This window comes from Aquarana catesbeiana, linkage group LG01 (assembly GCF_042186555.1).
Source record: "Aquarana catesbeiana isolate 2022-GZ linkage group LG01, ASM4218655v1, whole genome shotgun sequence".
Lineage (NCBI taxonomy): Eukaryota > Metazoa > Chordata > Amphibia > Anura > Ranidae > Aquarana > Aquarana catesbeiana.
The window spans coordinates 930,398,779-930,417,373 of NC_133324.1; the positions used below are offsets into that span (position 1 = coordinate 930,398,779).

The 18,595-nt window shown below is 44.7% G+C and overlaps 1 protein-coding gene and 1 long non-coding RNA gene across 7 annotated transcripts in view; one reads left to right on the top strand and one right to left on the bottom strand.

The window, feature by feature from the left end:
• The window catches only part of DYSF (dysferlin), a 395,589-nt gene that overhangs the window by 59,186 nt on the left and 317,808 nt on the right, over positions 1-18,595 (bottom strand). For all 6 annotated transcript variants that reach the window (XM_073611045.1, XM_073611046.1, XM_073611050.1 and 3 more), the window contains one exon: positions 6,448-6,546. In XM_073611045.1, coding sequence (XP_073467146.1) covers positions 6,448-6,546 — 99 coding nt within the window. The remainder of the gene's footprint in view (positions 1-6,447; positions 6,547-18,595) is intronic.
• Positions 1,191-18,595, top strand: part of LOC141120980 (uncharacterized) — a 91,040-nt gene continuing 73,635 nt past the window's right edge. Inside the window, exon 1 of the long non-coding RNA XR_012240128.1 lies at positions 1,191-1,395. This is a non-coding gene — a long non-coding RNA (uncharacterized lncRNA). The remainder of the gene's footprint in view (positions 1,396-18,595) is intronic.

Sequence of the window (18,595 nt, forward strand, 5' to 3'; positions counted from 1 at the left end):
TCCATAAGAGCCGTACATGCAGAGAAGAGTGCTAGTTCCTGTTCCGGAAGGAGGAAGTGCCGAACGCCGAGATCACTACGATCTCCACCGAAGCACATCAGGTCCTTTCAGCTTTTAGCCTTTGGGGAAAGTGAATTGGCTCATAGCATATACGGAACTGACCTTGAGCTATACAATCACTTTCGGGACTGGCACTGTGTTATTGAATATTGGACTTTTAACGAACTTATCGAATAAATGGTGAAACAGGACTAGACTATGTGGAGTCTCTTTTTCTATGTCCAGGGATTTGCCACTTTATTTAACCACTGCAGGCTTCAGGAAGATTTACCTCCTTTATGACCAGTCCATTACTTGCTACTTAGCACTGCGCTACTTTAACAGGAGATTGCGGTCATGCAACGCTGTACCCAAATGAAATAATAAAAAAAAAAAAAAAAAAATTTATTTTTGGTGGCATTTGATCACCACTGGGTTTTTAATTTTTTTGTGATATAAACGAAAAAAAGACCAAACATTTTGAAATAAGAAACCCCATATTTTTTACTTTCTGCTATAAAACTTGTTCAATAAAAAAATAAAACAAAAATAATTTCTTCATAAATTTTGGCCAAAATGTATTCTGCTACATGTCTTTGGTAAAAAAAAAAAAAATCCCAATAGGTGTATATTGATTTTTTTATTTTTATTTTTTGTATAACCAGTATTTCTTAGATTAAAAAAAAAAGTGAATAAAAATAAATTAAGACAAGAACATAAGAGTAAAAACATCAAGGGTATGTTCCACCCGTTAAGTAAACATCACCCCTAAGCAACATCATTAACAACAGATATTGACTGGTTTGTGTGAAAGTTATAGTGCCTACAAACTATGGTATATATATATATATATATATATATATATATATATATATATATATATTAGGGCTGTGGAAATTAAAGATTAATTCCTCGATTAATCGTTAATTTTTTGGATCGGTAGGCTGCCTGCCCTGGGGCTGCTTTGGGCCAAGCTGTGGCTGCAGCGCAGCGCTCCCTCCTCCCCCTCCTCTACTATATGTCATACACAGTCTGTGGGCATCTCCCGCTGTGTGTCTTGGAGCTGAGTGTGAAAACTTTGGCAGCGTTGGGAGAAAAGTCCCGCCCTCCTCCTAGATCAGCTCATGTGATAGACGCAGTGTTCTGTCTATAGACGCAGTGTTCTGTGATAGACAGTGTTCTGTCTATCACATGAGCTGATCTAGGAGGAGGGCGGGACTTTTCTCCCAACGTTGCCAAAGTTTTCACACTCAGCTCCGAGACACACAGCGGGAGATGCCCGCAGACTGTGTAATCCAGGCACAGACTACAGTGAGGCTGTGATTATGGGCGCGGTGAGACTGCATTATGGACACGGTGAGGCTGCCATTATAGGCACGGCGAGGTTGTGATTATGGGCACAGCGAGACAGAATTATGGGCACGGTGAGACAGCATTATGGGCACGGTGAGGCTGAGATTATGGGCACGGTGATGCTGAGTTTATGACGTGTGATGTCCTAGCCATGCCCCACTATGTCTAGCTTCGGCCGTTGCCATAACATCGTTGCTAAATCAGCTAAAAGTAGTTGGATCTGTATGTGCGTTATAATTAATCAAAATTAGTCGATTAATCGATTATAAAAAAACGATTAATTGAACACGAAGATTTTAATCAGTAACAGCCCTAATATATATATATATATATATATATATATATATATATATATATAGGCATACCCCACTTTTAAGTACACAATGGGGTTTATTTACTAAAGCTGGAAAGTGCAAAATCAGGCTCACTTCTGCATAGAAACCAATGAGCTTCCAGGTTTTATTACCAAAGCTTCATTGAACAAGCTGGGGTTAGAAGCTCATTGGTTTTTATGCAGAAGTGAGCCTGATTTTACACTTTGTAGCTTTAGTAAATATATATATATATATATATATATATATATATATATATATATATATATATATATATACTGGAATTGTTTTTTTTTTAATACTACTAATGGCAGTGATAAGCGACTTATAATTGGACTGTGATAGTGTGGCCAGAAATCTGACACTAACTGACACTGATACAGTGATAAACGACTTATAATTGGACTGCGATAGTGTGGCCAGGAATCTGACACTAACTGACACTGAGGGGCCACTGACATCACCAGCGACACTAATACAGTGCTAATACTATACACTGTCACTGTACTAATGGCACTGGCTGGGAAGGGGTTAACATCTAGGGTTATCGAGGGGTTAAATGTGTGCCTAACAATGTTTAGTGTGTGTACTGTGTGCTGTTTTTACTAAGCAATGTGTCAGTTTTCCCTCCTTGCTTTCCAGGGAGAAGAAAAAGAAATGGCACATCACTGCTGACAGTGGAGAGCCCTGTGTTGTTTACCCACACAGGGCTCTCTTCTGTCATTTGCTCAGTCGATCGATGGGTTCCAGCCATAAATCATTGGCTGGGACCCGCTGATCGTCTTGTGCTGCAGTGAATGGCAGCACAACTGCGGCGGTGGGTGCGTACTCGCGCGCCCCCTAGCCACAAATCCAAAGTCACGTACATATACATGATCCAGCACAGCAGGGCTACCCTGCCGCAGTATAAGTGCGGTGGGCGGTTACAAAAAAATAAATAAACAGTGCAATGCGTGATGATTGGTGCATTGGCACCACTGTCATCCTATAGCAAAATTCTTTCACAAAACATTTTGTAAAGTAATGATATTCAAAAATACCTTTTACTTTTCAATCTTTTCTTTTCTAAAACTCTTAAAAACCTTATTGCAATATGGTAACCTGAAGGCGTTCTGTAGACCACCGGTGTACAGAGCGCCCCCAGAAACGTAATTCCCTGCTTGTGTGATTGGCTCGCTGATTTTCTTGGAGGTCAACACTAATATAAAGTCAAATTTCAGACATCCTCTTCAATAGGAATTTCATTGTTGGTGAGATACTCTCTAAGGCTGGTCTAGTAAAGGGATGCAGACACTGCAGCTTTTCTCCTTTGAATACTGAGATTGCTCAGTTGGTTATAAAGAATGCTGATCCTCCCATTCAAGAATCGGTCTGGAATGGACATGGAGAAACAAACTACTATTTCTTCAGAACACAAAAAAGGAAGGAATCTTCAACCACGTTTTTTTTTAATCCTTGCAATGTAAATAAATCACCTAGCGGGAATTGTTTTTTTTTTGCTCAACAAAGCGTTACACTTTACTCCCTTTTCGCCTGGGGCAGACTCCATTTAGATCTGCAGGGGATCTGTCCACTGATGCCCTGCTCATCAGAGCAGAACGGACAGATGACAGGCCTGTGACCATTCAGTTTCTGCAGTGCGGACACGGACAGAGCCCGGTCTGCTCTAAAGACTACCCTCCGATCTGATCCTCCTAGATCAGTGGTTCTCAACCTGGGGGGTCGAATGACGATTTGCCAGGGGTCACCAAATCCTGGCTGTTCCTTGGAGCCCATGGCTGCCCAGCTGGGCTGTTCCTGGAGCCTGCGGCCGCCCACTCAGCCTCTTTGCAGCCGCCCATTCAGTTCACGGCATGGCTGGGGGGGCAGAGACTGGAGATCAGCTGACTGGTAAGGAATGTGAAGTGGGAGGGGCTGGAGGAGACCCTATCTCCTGATTTCGGCATAGGTGTCACTGCTACGAGACACCACAAAGTCGGAGACACAGTGAGTAACACCTACCTGTGATTATAGTTGCCATTAAAAGTCCCCACTACAGTTCTCAGATCAGCAGATGACCTTGATCAAGAGCACCTAAGTTGGCTGATCAGAACTCCCCCCAGCCCTGCCACTCATCCCAACACTCCACCACTTATCCCATTCCCCCCACCAGCACTGCCACTCATCCCAACACTCCACCACTTATCCCATTCCCCCCACCAGCACTGCCACTCATCCCAACACTCCACCACTCATCCCATTCCCCCCACCAGCACTGCCACTCATCCCAACACTCCACCACTTATCCCATTCCCCCCACCAGCACTGCCACTCATCCCAACACTCCACCACTTATCCCATTCCCCCCACCAGCACTGCCACTCATCCCAACACTCCGCCACTCATCCCATTCCCCCCACCAGCACTGCCACTCATCCCAACACTCCGCCACTTATCCCATTCCCCCCACCAGCACTGCCACTCATCCCAACACTCCACCACTCATCCCATTCCCCCCACCAGCACTGCCACTCATCCCAACACTCCGCCACTTATCCCATTCCCCCCACCAGCACTGCCACTCATCCCAACACTCCACCACTTATCCCATTCCCCCCACCAGCACTGCCACTCATCCCAACACTCCACCACTTATCCCATTCCCCCCACCAGCACTGCCACTCATCCCAACACTCCACCACTCATCCCATTCCCCCCACCAGCACTGCCACTCATCCCAACACTCCACCACTCATCCCATTCCCCCCACCAGCACTGCCACTCATCCCAACACTCCGCCACTTATCCCATTCCCCCCACCAGCACTGCCACTCATCCCAACACTCCACCACTCATCCCATTCCCCCCACCAGCACTGCCACTCATCCCAACACTCCACCACTTATCCCATTCCCCCCACCAGCACTGCCACTCATCCCAACACTCCACCACTCATCCCATTCCCCCCACCAGCACTGCCACTCATCCCAACACTCCGCCACTTATCCCATTCCCCCCACCAGCACTGCCACTCATCCCAACACTCCGCCACTTATCCCATTCCCCCCACCAGCACTGCCACTCATCCCAACACTCCACCACTCATCCCATTCCCCCCACCAGCACTGCCACTCATCCCAACACTCCACCACTTATCCCATTCCCCCCACCAGCACTGCCACTCATCCCAACACTCCACCACTTATCCCATTCCCCCCACCAGCACTGCCACTCATCCCAACACTCCGCCACTTATCCCATTCCCCCCACCAGCACTGCCACTCATCCCAACACTCCGCCACTTATCCCATTCCCCCCACCAGCACTGCCACTCATCCCAACACTCCGCCACTCATCCCATTCCCCCCACCACTCATCCCATTCCCCCCACCAGCACTGCCACTCATCCCAACACTCCACCACTCATCCCATTCCCCCCACCAGCACTGCCACTCATCCCAACACTCCGCCACTTATCCCATTCCCCCCACCAGCACTGCCACTCATCCCAACACTCCGCCACTTATCCCATTCCCCCCACCAGCACTGCCACTCATCCCAACACTCCGCCACTTATCCCATTCCCCCCACCAGCACTGCCACTCATCCCAACACTCCGCCACTTATCCCATTCCCCCCACCAGCACTGCCACTCATCCCAACACTCCGCCACTTATCCCATTCCCCCCACCAGCACTGCCACTCATCCCAACACTCCACCACTCATCCCATTCCCCCCACCAGCACTGCCACTCATCCCAACACTCCGCCACTTATCCCATTCCCCCCACCAGCACTGCCACTCATCTCAACACTCCGCCACTTATCCCATCCCCCCCCCACCAGCACTGCCACTCATCCCAACACTCCGCCACTTATCCCATTCCCCCCACCAGCACTGCCACTCATCCCAACACTCCGCCACTTATCCCATTCCCCCCACCAGCACTGCCACTCATCCCAACATTCCGCCACTTATCCCATCCCCCCCCCACCAGCACTGCCACTCATCCCAACACTCCGCCACTTATCCCATTCCCCCCACCAGCACTGCCACTCATCCCAACACTCCGCCATTCCCCGTACCCCCCAACCAAGGAGTAAGAGAAGGAATAAAAATAGAGAATACATGGAAGGGAGAGGGGAAGAGGGGAAGGAACAAAGAAAAAGGGCGAGAAAGAATAGGAGAAAGAACAAGAAAGACGGCTAGAGAGAGAGATGGGGGGGGGGGGAAACAAGAAATTAGGATAGAGAGATGAAAGGGAAAGAAAGGAGAACAAAGAGAGAGTGGTACATCCTAAGATGTACCATAAGGGGTTTTATTACTGTACGAGTGGAAAGGACTCAGGGAGTGCTAAATGTCTGTGGGTTAGGGCCGCAAATTACTTGTCTTGTCTTGGGTGCTGACAACCCACACTACGAAAATTTTACTGTTAGGGGTCCCCAGAACTTGGGAAATTTTATCAAGGGATCACAGCACTATAAAGGTTGAGAACCACTGATCTAGATGGAGACCTCTTGCGTTTTTTTTTCTTTTAGCGGACTGGATTGGATCAGAGGCAGGCAGGTGTTAACAGACACAAGTCGGTTTACACCCACCAGTCCATAGGGGTGAATAGACTGTGCGATTAACCCTCCTGGCGGTATTCCCGAGTATGCTGAATCCTGGCCTAGAGGTGTTATAAATCACACCGTATTTTTGTTGCCAAAGATTTTTTTTCCTCTCTCTGGTGACATTTCTTACCTGTAAAGTGTCAAAACCTCTTTCCAAATAAGTCCCACACTTGTCCTTCTCTCCAATGGATGCATAGAACTTACTCCACCAGTCGATAAACTCTTCTTCCTGGTAAGTGAAATAAAATATAACATTAAGGGATCTATTTATAAAAACATTTGCATAGCCCATTCATCCTGCAAATCTGCATGTACAATGGGCAAAAAAAAAGTGAATGTTTTCTCCTCTGTACAAATGTTTTCTGAACATAATGTTACCATATTATGGCCCCTGGGTGGAGAGATACAATGTAACAATTCGAAAGAACTAGAGGGAATTACCAAATACAAATGGTTACATATATTTGCTAATTCCCGCTAGCGTTGTCAAGGACAGCCTCATCCCCTGCACATCATAGCCCTCGGCTCATCTGTGGTGTCTATTTACTGCTTGTGCTGGCTCAGCTACCTTGCCCCTATCCTTACCTCCCTACCAATGGAGGCCCTTCCATTAGGGGCACACTGGTGTCGCCCCCCCATCTATGCGTCTGGCCCCCTGATCTACATGCGGGGAGTTGGACACATGGATTCTAATCAGGGTTTCTTTTGAAGCACGTGATTAGAGCCAGAGGCTCTAATAGGCTTCAGAAGAGGGTGGGCTCGGGCCGCAGATGGATTGGCAGTGGGTGGATTGTTTGCCGCCCCCCCCCAAAAAAAAAAACACCAGCCGCCACTGCTCCCTACATAATCTTTTATGCAGCTGCCAGGGGGAGTAATGAAGGGGAATACTACAGAGCAGCCTTTCTCAACCAGGGTTTCGTGGAGCCCTGGGGAGGGTTCCTCCAGAGGTTGCTAGGGGTTCCTTGAGCAACGAACAACTTCTGCTTCTCAGTGGTGGCCTGCCCAGGGCGCCACCCCCCTAATCCATGCGCTCTGCTCCTAATCTACATGCAGGGCGCCGGTCCCATGGATTCCAGTGGGTTTTTTTTTTTTTTTAGAAGCACATAATTAGAGCCTGAGGCTCCAATTGGCTTAAAAAAAGGGTGAGCCTGGGGCACATTGGGTGGTGGTTGCAGGTGATCCATCAGACCAATCTGGGTCGGGGGGGGGGGGTGCAGCTGATCCGACTGACCGGGGCTTGGGGGGGTAGTGGGTGGCTTGTTTGCTGCTCCCCCCCAACAAATATAGCACCAGCCGCCACTGACTGACACCAATGATCTTTTAACAACTTCAGCCCCTGGAAGATTTTCCCCCTTAATGACCAGGCCATTTTTTGTGATATGGCACTGCATCGCTTTAACTGACAATTGCGCGGTCGTGCGACGTTGTACCCAAACAAAATTTACGTCCTTTTTTTCCCACAAATAGAGCTTTCTTTTGGGGGTATTTGATCACCTCTGCAGTTTTTACTTTTTGCGCTATAAACAAAAAAAAAGCAACAATTTTGAAAAAAAAAATATATATTTTTAACTTTTTGCTATAATAAATTTTTTTAAACTAATTTCTTCATCAGTTTAGGCCAATATGTATTCTTTTACATATTTTTGGTAAAAAAACATCGCAATAAGCGTATATTGATTGGTTTGTGCAAAAGTTATAGTGTCTACAAAATAGGGGATATATTTCTGGCATTTTTATTATTTTTTTACTAGTAATGGTGGTGATCTGCGATTTTTAGCGGGACTACAACATTGCGGTGACACTTTTGACACTTTTTGGGACCATTAACATTTTATACAGTGATCAGTGCTATAAAAATGCACTGATTATTGTGTGAATGTCAATGGTAGGGAAGAGGTTAACACTAGGGGGCGATCAAGGGGTTAAATGTGTTACCTCGTGTGTGTTTCTAACTGTAGGGGGATGGGACTGACTGGAGGAGGGGACAAATCGCTGTTCCTAATTACTAGGAGCAAACGATCTGTCTCTCCTCTCCTGTCAGAACGGGGATTTGTGCGTTTACATACACAAATCCCTGTTCTGCCTCTCGTGCCCGCGATCACTGGTGGCCGGTGGACATTGCGGCCGCCGGCCACACGCATTGGGTCCCCCCGTCGTGCAGTGGGTGCGTGTGCGTGCCTCCGGCTATGGTTTATAAAGGACCCGACGTACCAGTAAGGTGATTAGGGGGAACGAGCCGACCTGCCGTCGTATAATGACGGCTACTGGTCGGCAAGTGGTTAAGCTATTTATAAGGGGGGATTCTTCCTACTGCCCCTAATGTAAGGAGCGTTCTTCCTTTTGATCATCACACTAATATAATCTGATGTGTAGATATAGTAACTATCTGCAGGGGTTCCCTGAGACAAGAAAGGTATTTCAAGGGTTCCTCTATGTTAAAAAGGTTTATGAAAGTTTCCTATAGGGCAGTGATGGCGAACCTTGGCAACCCATTTGTTTTGGAACTACATTTCCCATGATGCTCATGCATTCTGCAGTGTAGTGGAGCATCATGGGAAATGTAGTTCCAAAACATCTGGGGTGCCAAGGTTCGCCATCACTGCTATAGGGTATCACTTGAGTGACAGCTCTGAGTCTGTTGGGGATGCTGATAACACATCCAAGATGGCGGCACCCAGCAGCAGTCTCAGGCCTTTTGGATGTCTACACAAGGGAGGATTTTACAACTAAATAATATGCCTAAATTTGTTAAATGCACATATAACCTTATGAGAACTTTTTTTAATGAAAAGGATGGTGTGATGACAGAGTCTCTTTAGGCCTCATGCACACTGGACATTTTTTCTGCTGCTCCTAGGGGCATCTGGTGTTTTTTCCGTGGCCTCTAGAGGCCCCTGCATATTAGCCTATGTGTCCATGCATAGATAGGCATTTAGAGGAGTTTATAGTCAAGGGAGCTTAGAGGTAGAAAAAAAATCCCACAACCAGCACGTCCCGGAACAGCGGTGTTTTGTCAGAAAAGATGTAAATGCGTCTAAACGAGCATTAACGCTAAGCTCGTTTAGCGTTTGAGAATCATTTTATTTCAACGGCCAGAAAAAATTATTATTCTGTCCAATAAAATGAATTAATGCTCAAGTGCTTGATGTGTTTACAAACGTCAAACGTTTTTGTTTTGCCAAAATGTTGCTACCTTTAGGGTACTTTCACACTGGGGTGATGGGTCTGTTAGCAGTAAAGTTTTAGCGGCACTTTACCGTTGTTTTAGCGGCGCTTTTAACCCCCCCCGCTAGTGGCCAAAGAAAGGGTTAATAGCGCCTTTTCAGGAAGCGCTGCCCATTCATTTCAATGGGAAAGGGTGGTTTAGGAGCGCTGTATACCGCACTCCTACACCGCCCCAAAGACGGTGCTTGCAGGACTTTTTTTCCCGTCCCGCAAACCCACCCCCGGGGTGTGAAAACACTCTGACGTTCATACTGGGGAGTCTTAAGAGGCAGTTTTCAGGCGCTTTACAGGCGCTATTTTTTGCGCTAAAACCATACCTCCCATCTTTTTGAGATGGGAATGAGGGACATCTATCAGCAAAAGTCTGCAGGCATAGGACACACCCCTTGCTACGCCCCCTTAAAGGAGAATTGTACAAAAAAAACAAGATTGGTTAAACCCACAAGTGTTTTTTTTACCACTACTATTCCTTTATATTGGCTTTTGGAATTTAGAAATGCAGCAATTTAGAAATCAGATAGAAGAAGGTTTAGCTCTGGAAAACACTTTTTGATAGATAAAAAAGTGTATTTTTTTGTATACACCTATATAGATCAGACAAAAATGAGGGACAAATGAGGAGGAATGAGGGACAGAGGGACATTGTTCTAAATCAGGGACAGTCCCTCCAAATCAGGGACAGTTGGGAGCTATGCTAAAACACCTGAAAACTGCCTCCAGTGTGAAAGTACCCTAAAGCCCCATACACACTATCAGATTTTCTGCTGATTTTTGTCTTCAGATTTACCAAAACCATGTAGTGCAAGGGCCTGCCTGATTGCATACAAATTGAAACTCTTAAGGTTTGACCTTGTATTATATGGTTTTGGTAAATCTGAAGGAAAAAAAAATCAGCAGAAAATCTGATAGTGTGTATGGTGCTTAAGGCCCCATTCACACCTGAGCGTAGCATTTTCAGGCAGAAAGTAGTGCGATTTTACTGCGATTTTGTACAGGTCAAAAGGTCACCAATGTAAAAAGCAGAAAACCGCCCGACTCTGCCTAAAAAAAGAGTTCCAGAGCTTGTTTAAGCTTCAGGCGTTTTGGAGCTTCTGGCTTCAGGCGTTTTGGAGTAGAGATGTGAACCATCTCCATAGAGAGTAATAGATTTTTTCCTCTCCAGCGGGGCATTAAGCCTCGTACACACGATCGGATTTTCTGCAGACAAAGCATCAGACTTTTGTCCAAAGGGCGTTGGCCAGGAACTTGTCTTGCATACAAACGGCAAGGAATCGTCGGCCAACAAACACGAACGTACTGACGTACTACGAGCCGATAAAGAGCAAGTTCTATTGCCAGGCGCCACCCTTTGGGCTCCTTCTGCTAATTTCGTGTTAGTAGAAGTTTGGTGAGTGTTGATTTGTGCTTTTCATTTCACGCTTTTCATTTTGTGCTTTTCATTTCGTGCTTTTCATTTCGTGCTTTTCAGTTCACGCTTTTCAGTTCGTTTCTGAAGGGCCGTTCGTCAACCAGACATGTTACGAAATCGGAGGAGATAACATGTTATTTATTATTGGCCTTGGAGTTATTGCTTTGACCCAAATCCAGTCCAGGAACAGGAGGAGGAGGATTTCTTAGACCAAAAATTGGTTGCTTTATTAATGGTGACCAATTCTGTCATATGCCTTTGCTGCGGGAGCTCCGAGAGAATAATCCGGATGATTTTCGGAATTATCTCCGGATGACGGACCCCTGCTTTCACCAACTCTTGGCATTGCTGACCCCCTATATTAAGAAGCAGGACACATGCATGAGGCTTTTATTTTATTTTTTGGTTGAATAATAATGATTTGATTTGTTATATTTTCTATATTTTTGGATGAATGCACTTTTTGGTTAAGTTCTATTGGTATATAGCATGTCTAATTTTATTTGTTTTCTTTTTTTAATGCACAATAAAAATAATTATGGAGAATAATACTTGGCTATGTGTTTTACTTCAAATGACAGTTTGGGAGTCGGCAGTTACATTAAAAAAAATACAATGTAAAATTGACAAGGGACACCAACATAGTTGTATCTTTGATCTTAAAAACTACGGGATAATGGTGTTGTGGTAACTTGCCAAAAAAAAAACAAAAAAACATAATAATATTATTCTTGATATCACTAGAAAAAAAAAAGCCTTTGAAAATGAGTTTGGCAGAACTGCATCAGTATCACCAGCAAAGCAGCTTCATTATTATCCCATTAAAGAAGAAGAGAATTGTGCGCTGCATTTCGAGATTTCATAATTTGCCACGTCACGAATGTTATTTCTCCATTACGAACGCTAGTTTACAAGACCGACCGCTTCTGGCTCGTCCTTGCTTCCAAGCATGCGTGTTTGTACTTTGGACTTTTGTCCGACGGACTTGTGTACACACGCTCGGAAAATCTAACAACAGACATTTGTCCGCGGAAAATTTATAAACCTGCCATCCAACATTTGTCCAGGGAAAGTTGGCCAAAAATTGTCTGAAGGAGCATTTTAACGGTCGGATTTTCCGCCAACAGCCTGTCATCACACAATTCCCGTCGGAAAATCCGAATGCGTGTACGCGGCTTTAAGGCCCATACACACGATAGGACTTTCCGACGGGAAATGTTGGATGTCAGGCTGTTGGCGGTAAGTCCAACAGTGTGTACGCCCCATCGGACAATTGTTGTCGGACTTTCCGCCAACAAATGTTGGTTTGCAGGTTCTCCAATTTTACGCCAACAAATGTTTGTTGTAGGGTTGTCTGATCGTGTGTACACAAGTCCGTCGGACAAAAGTACAAAGTACAAACACGCATGCTTGGAAGCAAGGACGAGTCGGAAGCGGTTGGTCTTGTAAACTAGCGTTTATAATGGAGAATTAACATTCGTGACGCGGCAAATTATGAAATGTCGAAATGCAGCGCACAATTCTCTTCTTCTTTAATGGGATAATAATGAAGCTGCTTTGCTGGTGATACTGATGGAGTTATTGCAAACACATTTTCAAAGGCTTTTTTTTTCTAGTGATATCAAGAATAATATTATTATGTTTTTTTTTTTTTTTTTTTATTTGGGCAAGTTACCACAACACCATTATCCCGTAGTTTTTAAGATCAAATGTAACTGCCTACTCCCAAACTGTCATTTGAAGTAAAACACATAGCCAAGTATTATTCTACACAATTTTTTTATTGAGCATTAAAAAAATAAATAAATGACATGCTATCTGCCAATAGAACTTAACCAAAAAGTGCATTCTATGCATCCAAAAATATACAAAATATACCAAATCTAATCATTATTATTCAACCAAAAAATAAAAGCCTCATGCATGTGTCCTGCTTCTTAATATAGGGGGTCACCAATGCGAAGAGTTGGTGAAAGCAGGGTCCGTCATCCGGAGATAATTCCCAAAATCATCCGGATTATTCTCCTGGAGCTCCCGCAGCAAAAGCATATGACATAATTGGTCACATTTAATAAAGCAACCAATTTTTGGTCCAAGAAATCCTCCTCCTCCTGTTCCTGGACTGGATTTGGGTCAAAGCAATAACTCCAAGGCCAATAATAAATAACACGTTATCCCCTCCGATTCCACAACATGTCTGGTTGACGAACGGCCGTTCAGAAACAAACTGAAAAGCACTAAATGAAAAGCGCAAACTGAAAAGCGCGAATCAACACTCACCAAACTTCTACTAATGCCCTGTACACACGGTCGGACTTTCCGACGGAATATGTGCAATCGGAGCTTGTTGTTGGAAATTCCGATCGTGTGTGGGCTCCATCGGACTTTTTCCATCGGAATTTCCTACACACAAAGTTTGAGAGCAGGCTATAAAATTTTCCAACAACAAAATCCGATCCTTGAAATTCCGATTGTGTGTACACAAATCCGACGGACAAAGTGCCACGCATGCTCAGAATAAATAAAGAGATGAAAGCTATTGGCCACTGCCCCGTTTATAGTCCCGAGGTACGTGTTTTACGTCACCGCGTTCAGAACGATCGGACTTTCCGACAACTTTGTGTGAACGTGTGTATGCAAGACAAGTTTGAGCCAACATCCGTCGGAAAAAATCCATGGATTTTGTTGTCGGAATGTCCGATCAATGTCCGACCGTGTGTACGGGGCATAACACAAAATTAGTAGAAGGAGCCCAAAGGGTGGCGCTAAAGAGCTGACAAACCACGTAGTACGTCACTACGTTTGTGTTTGTTGGCCGACAATTCCTTGCCGTTTGTATGCAAGACAAAATCCAGGCACACGCCTTCGGACAAAAGTCAGAGGTTTTGTCTACGGAAAATCCGATCGTGTGTACGAGGCTTTAGAGTTAGCAAAACGTCCAGTGTACATGTGTTCAGGGTAGGGTCGCTCTGCCTCTACTGGTGAACATTGGAACTGCCTTTGGGCTCCAGATATTTCCATTATAGAAACCCCCCCAAACCGAACTTCTCACTTATTTAACCAAAATAATAGCTTATGAATAACTCGGCAGTGATTCTACATTTCTGCACTGAGAGAGGTTGAAGCAGATTCATGAAATAATAATGTCTGTTTAAATAATCCAGAGAATTCTATCACACTGACCTCATGGAGAAATTCTATGAGAGGCTTATTGGATTTCTGGCCATTCGCCCCTAAAATGAACATAGTGAATAGACATTGGGGATGATTTACTAAAGGAATATAGACGACGTACTCTGCAATGTGTAGTTGCTACAGAGCTTAGTAAATAAGGTATATCTTCACTTTGCAATGAATACCCAATCACGTGCAAGAAAAAAAAAACGTATTTTTGCTTGCACGTGATTGGATGATGGAAGTCAGCGGAGCTTCTGCTTATTTACTAAGCTCTGGAGCAACTGCACTTTGCAAAGTGCACAGTCTATTTTCCTTTAGTAAATCAACCCCTTTGTTTTCAGTGTGGCTTTTTCATAAATGACATTTCACAAGTCCCAAAAAAGAAAACATTCAAGGTGTCCCTGTGCCATTATTATAGCGGCTCTGCCCACCACCTACTTACCCACAGAGTCTTCTGCAGCCATAAAACAAAAGATGTTAGTTAGTTCATCGCTACAGTTTCTTAAGTGTATCTAAACCCAAATGTAATATGTTGTCACTCAACTGTCCTTAGATGTGGCGGCTGCATTAGCTTTCTTTTACTTTCTTTTCACCTGGTTACTCTGCCAGTAATACACTCCCTGCCCTAGGGGGACAATGCTGTCCCCACCCTATCCTCGGAGGAGCAGAGTTGTCACCTGAGGCTGCTCTCCTGATTTGGACAAACACCTTCACTTTTGTTCATCTCTATTATCTAGGAATGAGGAGTTTTGTAGTTCACAGAAGACACTACAATCCTATGCATAACGGGGGTTTGGGGGGCCCAAAAGGTAGGAGTTGGGCTTTAAAGAGTCTATCCCTGTATATTTCACTTTCTGGTGGATCCTGGAGAATTAAGCTATTGGTGGTGTGATCCCCGAATCTAAATCATGTGATAATTATGGGGGAGGGGGTCCTACACCAGATGCTGCCTCTTGCACTATTCCATCCACTAATACCAATGATGGGGCACTATTCCTCCCACTAATACCAATGATGGGGCACTATTCCTCCCACTCATACCAATGATGGGGCACTATTCCTCCCACTCATACCAATGATGGGGCACTATTCCTTCAAACTAATACCAATGATGGGCCACTATTCCTCCAAACTAATACCAATGATGGGGCACTATTCCTCTTACTAATACCAATGATGGAGCACTATTCCTTCCACTAATACCAATGATGAGGCACTATTCTTTCCACTTATACCAATGATGGGGCACTATTCCTCCCATTAATACCAATAATGGGGCACTATTCCTCCCATTAATACCAATGATGGTGCAGTATTTGTCCCGCTAATACCAATGATGGGGCACTATTCTGCTTACTAATACCAATGATGGGGCACTATTACTGCCACTAATACCAATGATGGGGCACTATTCCTCCCACTAATACCAATGATGGGGCACTATTCCTCCCACTCATACCAATGATGGGGCACTATTCCTCCCACTCATACCAATGATGGGGCACTATTCCTCCCACTAATACCAATGATGGGGCACTATTCCTCCCACTAATACCAATGATGGGGCACTATTCCTCCCACTCATACCAATGATGGGGCACTATTCCTCCCACTCATACCAATGATGGGGCACTATTCCTCCCACTCATACCAATGATGGGGCACTATTCCTCCCACTCATACCAATGATGGGGCACTATTCCTCCCACTCATACCAATGATGGGGCACTATTCCTCCCACTCATACCAATGATGGGGCACTATTCCTCCCACTCATACCAATGATGGGGCACTATTCCTTCAAACTAATACCAATGATGGGGCACTATTCCTCCAAACTAATAACAATGATGGGGCACTATTCCTCCCACTAATACCAATGATGAGGCACTATTCCTCCCACTCATACCAATGATGGAGCACTATTCCTTCAAACTAATACCAATGATGGGGCACTATTCCTCCCACTCATACCAATGATGGAGCACTATTCCTTCAAACTAATACCAATGATGGGGCACTATTCCTCCCACTCATACCAATGATGGAGCACTATTCCTTCAAACTAATACCAATGATGGGGCACTATTCCTCCCACTCATACCAATGATGGGGCACTATTCCTTCAAACTAATACCAATGATGGAGCACTATTCCTTCAAACTAATACCAATGATGGGGCACTATTCCTCCCACTAATACCAATGATGGGGCACTATTCCTCCAAACGAATACCAATGACGGGGCACTATTCCTCCAAACGAATACCAATGATGGAGCACTATTCCGCTTACTAATACCAATGATGGGGCACTATTACTTCCACTAATCCCAATGAAGGAGGCACTATTCCTTCCACTGACACCAATGATGGGGCACTATACCTTTCACTAATACCAATGGTGGGGCACTATTCCTCCCACAAATACCAATGATGGGGAGTTTATTCCTTCCACTGATACCAATGATGGGGCACTATTCCTCTCACTAATACCAATGATGGGGAGTTTATTCCTCCCACAAATACCAATGATGGGGCACTATTCTTCCTCCTACTGACCATAGGCGCTATGTTATTTTTTTTTTTTACTCCCACTGACCTCTAAACCCGAGGCATGGTTTACTCCCACTGATGCCAGAGCATTTTCTACTCTCACTGCCCACAGTCTACCCCCTAATTCTGATACAATAAAATGGCAGTTTGCTTAGAAAGTTTGGAGACCCCTGGCTATGCCCATCAACAAATATTTTAAACAATTTATATACAAAGAACAAATAAAAAGCAGAGCTAAGGGAACACAAACAGCAAGAAAAGATAAATGAGGTGCTAGGGATGCAGTCATAGCGACTCTACTAAAGGTGTATAGTCCCATTCATGTCTATGGGGAATGGGAATTAAAGACACACCATTACCTTGCCCATGCAAGGCAAAATGGCATTGCCTTTGTAAGGGCCCCCATCCCCGTGCACCAGTTATACTCACCTACCAGTGCTCTCCTGCTGGTCTAGCATCTATCGCAGACATTGACAATTCTTCTAACAGCCCTTCTATGAAAGGGGGTGCAGTGACCTCCTTCAATGTAACAATGCTCAGGTCTAGCAACCAATTACTAGCTCTGAATACTGTCACATGACCAGCGAGTAATGCAAATGCTCCCCTAAGAGCCAACACCTTGGATTTCGGTTCTGACTGGTAAGGTTAGTACAACTCTAACAAGAAGGGGAGGATGAGAGGTAACCTTTATAAAGACACTAACTGCACCATGAAGGGGACATTGTGGGGATTTACTAAAGGCAAATAGACTGTGCACTTTGAAAAGTTGCTCCAGAGCTTAGTAAATGAGGAGAAGCTTCACTTTGCAAAGTATACCCAATCACATTCAAGGAAAATTTAAAAAAAAAAGCATTTTTGCTTGCACATGATTGGATGATGGAAGTCAGCAGAGTTTCTGCTCATTTACTAATCTCCTTTGCAAAATGCACAGTGTATTTGTCTAGTAAATCAACCCCTATTTCTTTAAATCATAGAATAAAAGTGACACCAGTTTTGGAGGGTTGCATAGGAGATGGTATCTGACATGGCTTTCACTTCTCAGAGTTTAAAATTGGAGGAAGAGTTGCTTTATGATGTTCTTAGGTGTCATGTTCTAACTACTCTATACCAAAGCTTGCCAATGGGGAAATCTACCATGTATCAGGATGCTGGCAATGGCAGTGTCAGAACACTAGGAATAGGAATACGTCACATTTTATGTTAAACGGGTTCACAGTAATAATGACTCCATCTCATCATTAATAATATTGGGGAATACCTGTAGAGGTGCTGGGCAACCTACTCCTGACCCCTAAACACAGTCACTTACTACTGACCCCTGAACACAGTCACTTACTACTGACCCCTGAACACAGTCACTTACTACTGATCCCTGAACACAGTCACTTACTACTGATCCCTGAACACAGTCACTTACTACTGACCCCTGAACACAGTCACTTACTACTGACCCCTGAACATAGTCACTTACTACTGACCCCTGAACACAGTCACTTACTACTGACCCCTGAACACAGTCACTTACTACTGACCCCTGAACACAGTCACTTACTACTGACCCCTGAACACAGTCACTTACTACTGACCCCTGAACACAGTCACTTACTACTGACCCCTGAACACAGTCACTTACTACTGACCCCTGAACATAGTCACTTACTACTGATCCCTGAACATAGTCACTTACTACTGACCCCTGAACATAGTCACTTACTACTGACCCCTGAACATAGTCACTTACTACTGACCCCTGAACATAGTCACTTACTACTGACCCCTGAACACAGTCACTTACTACTGACCCCTGAACTCTGCCTCACTTACTACTGACCCCTAAACTCTGCTTCACGTACAACTGACCCCTGAACTCTGCCTCACTTAATACTGACCCCTAAACTTTGCCTCACTTAATAC